Source organism: Clarias gariepinus, chromosome 22 (assembly GCF_024256425.1).
Source record: "Clarias gariepinus isolate MV-2021 ecotype Netherlands chromosome 22, CGAR_prim_01v2, whole genome shotgun sequence".
NCBI classification, from domain to species: Eukaryota; Metazoa; Chordata; class Actinopteri; order Siluriformes; family Clariidae; genus Clarias; species Clarias gariepinus.
In genome coordinates this window covers 20,841,415-20,847,414 of record NC_071121.1, presented here as the reverse complement: position 1 = coordinate 20,847,414, position 6,000 = coordinate 20,841,415, and the positions used below count along the sequence as shown (strand labels likewise).

Here is a 6,000-nt window from a genome sequence, read left to right as displayed (position 1 = left end):
ATGCCTGAGAAATTTAAAAAACTGTGAAAAGTGTGTGAAACATTTCCTGTGTGTAAAACATGTTAAAGAAACTTAGATTTATTTAATATTTATTTGAGATTTTTTTTAAGCTTTAATCAGTAGACAAATTTTAATTTAAAAGGATTCTTATTATTATTTGCTAAAATTCAATTCAATATTTTTTATGATTATAAAAAAAATCAGTATATTTTCATATTGAAAAAAAAACAAGCTAATAAGTTACATTTTTACTAAAATACATTAAGTTTAAGAATGTATTTAATTCTATCTAATGAGTTTAATAGCAAATTCCAGTTTCTTTTCTCAAGAAAACAATTCTGCTCTTAATAGAAGTACGCTGACATGCTGAATAAACTATTTTAACTTTAAATGTATCACGCTCAAGAAATTTAACAGCGAATCTCCGCTACAACAGAATCATTACCGGGACAAACACGTGACGGAGTTGTTAGGAAGAGAATCACAGGACAGTTGAAATGCTCTGTTACAGTACAGTAAATACCATACTGAGTGAGTGAGAGCAGTGTGTAGTGCGCGAGTACGCGGTGGTGTCACGGCTGCAGGGCGGGAATCTCTCACACCGCGCTTCCTCTACACACAAGGACGCTGCTGGAGGAGACTGAACTTCTCGGGGTCTTTTAGCGACATACAGTACATCGGTATCACTTGTAGTGATTGTAGTCCGAGAGCATGAACAGCATGAAGAAGCTGGATGTCCCTCAGGTAAAAGTCTACATTACAGAGTACTGTTTGTGTCAGATTTAATTTGGGAGAAATCTGGACACGAGGAATTAGACTGAACTTACTTACATTCCTAATAACATTGAAGAAAAAAGTTTTGGAAGTTTTCTTTTATACTATATAACTAAAGTACATTTAAGTAAATTTAATCATGGAAATACCTCATGAATTGTTTCAATTGGCATATTATTGTCTGTTTTTCTTTAAAAATATATAAATAGCATGCACAGTATTATTTTGTTTTTGAGTCAGCATAATGTTGTATGTTCACTACCGTACATAAACTAATTAAAACCATGCCAGTCTAGGTAAACCCAGTCTGGTTTGGGGTTATTCTTAATAGTATCAGTGTGTTTGAGCTTTCCCAGCTTTCGTATACAGTAAAAGAGGAACTTCAACAAATCATTGTTGCCTTTAAAACTCTTGCAGTTCCTGTTATAGTCTGTTTAACACATAACAGTCAGTATAATCACTCTTTGTTATTACCATATACAGGTTAAATGATATGATGAAATGATGATATATATATATATATAATCTTTACAGTTTCTCATATGCATTTAGATCAAAATTGGAATAAAAGGTTGGCCTGTGCTCATTCATTGAAGACTCCTGTCTCTAAGCTTTCTTTCAAATATTCTGCCATGTTTACTACAAGCATGCTACTATATATTTCTAAATTGATGTGCAAGGGTTGCTTAGGTGAAACCCAGACTTGTGACGTAATTTCTATTGAACGAAGAAATAAAACTGATTGACAATTAAAGAATTCCATAAATGTCGATCCTGGCTTGCCTTAGGTTCCGCTGCGGTCATTTCAGTGAAAATTCAGTAAGTGGAACGTCTGATCCTAGAAAAAAAATCATCGAATAACTTTTCACCAACTTGCAGGGGAGACACATCTGTCTGTGGGAACTGTACGCACAATGCTTCATATAGACCACAGCCAGGCTACAGGAACTATACTGGGAGTTATTGCTACATAGCCCATATAGTCCTGACCACACTCAAGCCATTTCATCGTGATTGGACCATTAAATGAGTTCCTTCCTTTAATGGCCCAAACACAATGGAATTGCTTGATGTAAAGTTTACAGACATGAAGCAGGCAGTCTGATTATGGTGCCGGTGTACTGAGCAAACTTTTTACCTTGATGGTATCCAAGCACTAGTCCAACACTGGGATAAGTGCATTAGTGTAGCAGGGATTATATAAAAAATTAAGGCAGTTTTTACTCTTATAACTGTGTTCTGTTATTCTGCACAATTAAAAGTCCCGGTTTGAATTGAACACCCTTGTGTTTTTAGGAGCTTTTAAATTTGTAGATGGAGATTTCAATTTTGTTTCATTCAGATATTTTTTTTAACTTATTTTACCTCTTTAGACAGAGCTTAGATCTAATCTTGTATCAAAACAGACTAACAAAGTTTTTATTTTTTGCATCAGCTGAAAATTTGTATGCAACATAATAAAGCATTTGTATTATGTTCATGAAATTGTGTTCACTTCCTGATGATACTAAGTGTAGCATTTATCTCTTTTTAAAGTTTTTTTTTCTCATTCTATTTTCCTTAAAAAATATATTTGATACCTAATTGATTATCGATACCTAAGGTTACGCTGAAGTCATGAAAGCCTCATAGATATCAAATAAAAACTTATTAGCAAAGAAATGTTCGTATGTTTTGTGCTTGTAATTATTAGTGTTTCCCAGGTCTTTGAAATTATCATCTTCCTTATAAAACAAGACTCTATATTTGAACACAATGTGTTAATGATTTACAGTGTTGATCGGAAGTTAGTTAGTTTGCACAGCCCTTATTGTTTATTGCATTTTTGTAGCTGAGTAATGAGATGCAGCTGAAAATTATGCACATGGTGAAGAGTGGAGAGCTGAGCATCGACGACGCTCTGGACCAGGCCAGAAAAGACAAACTGCAGCTGCTCCACAAGAGCTTCGATTTAGAGGTGCAGTGACAAGAGTTATACATATTTTATATACGTCTATAAAGAAGTGTCTGAAGCTCAACGCTCTGATAGAATAGCACCAAATAATTTTGTGTTTTTTGTTTTATCCTAATCCAGAAATATAAATTATGCAATGTTTACTTTGTAATTTATATTTATATAAGATATTTCTACATTCAGAAATATCTCATATTATCTGTTGCGCAACAGCAAATAAATGTAGTACTCCAGTGTGTGTTGAACTCTCAAAAGCAATAGACATTTGCATAAGTTTGTGTTGCTAAATCATTTTGTTTACCTGTAATGAAGTAGAATTTGAAGAACGCATTGGAATGCTTCCAATAAGGAAATTGGCTAAAACTGGCTAATCCACTTTTTAAGGGATTTACGTACCCAGCTACAACTAGAGCCAATCACAGACAGTCATTGTAGACTTTACCACTTTTATTTATTTACTTTTTTTGTAGACCGAAGAGGAACTTGTTTTATTGAAGTCATAGTAATAATGGCTTGGCTGAAATTCATTGCTCTGTTGCAGGAAAAACAAGCCTCCCAGTACAACTTCAGTGTGCATAAATTTAATGCTTACAGATGGCAAAAGCGAGTACTCCAGGTATGAAATAATTAAACATATATATTCCCAAATATATATGTTCCCAAATTACCCGTTGTGTGTAAATATATATTTTGTTTTATAATGATAAAAATGCATATAAACATTTAAAATACATCTCAACAAAATAATCATACACTAGTGTTTCTTTAATAGCCAAATGTTTGTAAATGCCTAACCATCACAGCTATGTGTGCCTTTTGAACATCCTAATCCAGATTTAGTGCCCCTTATAATAACCTCTACTCATCTGGAAAAGACTTCCACCTCATTTTAGAGTTTGCCTGTGAGAATTTATGCTGATTCACCTGCAAAGAGTATTAGTGAGGTCAAGCACAGATGTGTATCTTACACAAGAATGCCTGCGCAGGACAAATGAGTTTTCATGAATGTTGCTTTGTGCACAGGGGCCTTGTCATGCTGGAACAGGTTTGAACTTGTTAGTTCAAGTGAAGGGAAACTTGTAATGCTACAGCTTACAGAAACATTTTAGACAATTATCTACTTCCAGCTTTTGGAAAGAACCACATATAGGTGTGATGATCAGGTGTCTGTAAATGTGTGTCCAGTATGTTGGATATGATCTAAATGCAGTATACAGGTTTGACAAGTGGTTTGTAATTTCATCTGTCCTTATTGCTGCTCTCACTGAAACTCTGTAAAGTATATTTTTTGCATTGGAGGAATGTGTGTCTCCTCAGATTGATTTCTGCACAAAGCTGCTTTGCAGTATTGAGAAAGGAATTGTGAAGAGGCAGTTTCCATTTGCGACCATTAAAAACTGCCATGATGCTGCAGGGACCAGGTTCACTGTGTCCTTCAAGAACCATCATGAATATGAGCTAGAGGCTATGTCTCCACAGGACAAGCAAAAAGTGAGTCTGGACATTTCTGATTAGCCAAACAAATAGTTCTGTTTTTAAATACTGCTAACATTTTAATATGTTTGTTCTCTCTAGATGCTGGAACTGATAAATCAAATTATTTACAAGAATATTCAGCCTGTAGATGTTTATGAGGAGCTTGAGGAGCCACCAGTGTCCATGAAACCGCTTCATGAGGGCCAGCTGCTTCTGCAGCGAGGAGGACTAGCATCGTTCAAATGGAAGAAGTATGTAAATGTTTAGCTTTAGTAATTCATTTCTAATTCAGTGTCATTACTTAGCTCACTGGATTCGCAGGTTTAGTTTTTTAATGAAAATTAAATAATAATGCTTTGGTGCTATAAGTAGTAGAAGTATACTTAAGGCCAGCTGGTGAATTAAAGTATAATAAAGTCCACACAACACTAAATATTATTTATAAATTAAATCCCAAAGTGATAGGATAAGACCAAAAAAAAGGTACACAAGCTAAAGCACAAGTATTTAGCTGCCTTGCTTGTTTATGTAGGCCTATGTTAAGGTTTGTTCTCTGAGGCGTTCCAGAAACAAGAGAATTTCTATTGAGATAATGTGACAGGTAAACCTAACTGAAGTAATTATGTGATTTGCACCAGAATCTATTTAAAAATAAGTATTATCCCTAACGATGGGTGCAATCTTGCAGATCCAGAAGGTTGGGGTTTGATTTCCAAGTTGGGTCTGTGTGCATGGAACATGGTGGGTGTCCTCTGGGTACTCCGGTTTCCTCCCACAGTCCAAGACATAGGCTAACTGATGTTCTCAAATTGCTCGTTGTGTGTGAATGAGTGTGTCAGTGTGTGCATGTATGTGTGCTCTGTGATCAAGTGGCACCCAATCCAGGGTGTACCCCACCTTGTGCTCTAAGTCTTCTGGGATAGTCTTCAGGTCCACCCCGACCCTGTACACAGGAAAGTTAGTAATTGAGTAAGTTTGTCCCAGATGAGCAAGCTGAGGGTGATGGTGGCAAGAAAAAACTCTCGGAGATGGCAGTAGGAAGAAAACTTAAGAGGAATCACACTCAACAGGCAACCTACCCTCATTTCAGTCATAAGAGATAGTAGGTATTTATCTGTAGGCATAGGGTTGTTGGGTGGCTGAAAGTTCATTATAACAAGAGGTATAAGTTGATATGGAGTCTTACTTTGTTTAGATTCATGACACACAATTCCAGTTCAGTCAGTTTCAGGTCCCCTAGGGCAAATATTACTCAAGTAAAAGTAGATGTCATCCATACACTTGTGTACTTGAGTAAAAGTGCAGAAGTATTCACCTTCAAATTCTCTTTAGCATTAAACGTAAAGTGGCATTAAAAGGGCTTGTATTAGCAGACAGTATTGTTTTTTTTTTATATAAAAAAAATTATCTTTGTCTGTCTCTCTGCTTCTTAATTGTGAATGTCCTGTCTTTGTCGCTGTCAACATGCTCCGCTTCCGATTTTACACCTTTTATGCGCGTCTCAGAGGAAAGGCCAGTAATGCAATTACATACAGTAAGTCAACAGGTGGTGAAATTTCAGCTTCGATTACTACACACCATGTGTGGTTAGGTAAAGCAGCACCATGTAGAAATATAGTGGAAGTAAATGTACAGATATTTGCTGTACTTCTGAGTGGGGCAAAAGTACTCTCTAATAAAACTACTCAAGTACATTACAGATTTGTGAAATATGTGCTTAAGCACATTGTTGTTGGTCTGTTTCGGCTGGGGACCGGCACTGCATCCAGTGGCTCGGGTTTGGGCACTGGATGGGA

The 6,000-nt window shown here is 36.0% G+C and overlaps 1 protein-coding gene across 1 annotated transcript in view; it reads left to right on the top strand.

Annotated features, from left to right (window-relative positions):
- Nucleotides 1–558: 558 nt before the first annotated feature.
- LOC128510026 (uncharacterized) overlaps nt 559–6,000 on the top strand; it is a 47,807-nt gene continuing 42,365 nt past the window's right edge. Inside the window, exons 1-5 of the mRNA XM_053481966.1 lie at nt 559–744; nt 2,606–2,731; nt 3,270–3,344; nt 4,046–4,219; nt 4,304–4,455. Coding sequence (XP_053337941.1) covers nt 712–744; nt 2,606–2,731; nt 3,270–3,344; nt 4,046–4,219; nt 4,304–4,455 — 560 coding nt within the window. The 5' untranslated portion in view covers nt 559–711. The remainder of the gene's footprint in view (nt 745–2,605; nt 2,732–3,269; nt 3,345–4,045; nt 4,220–4,303; nt 4,456–6,000) is intronic.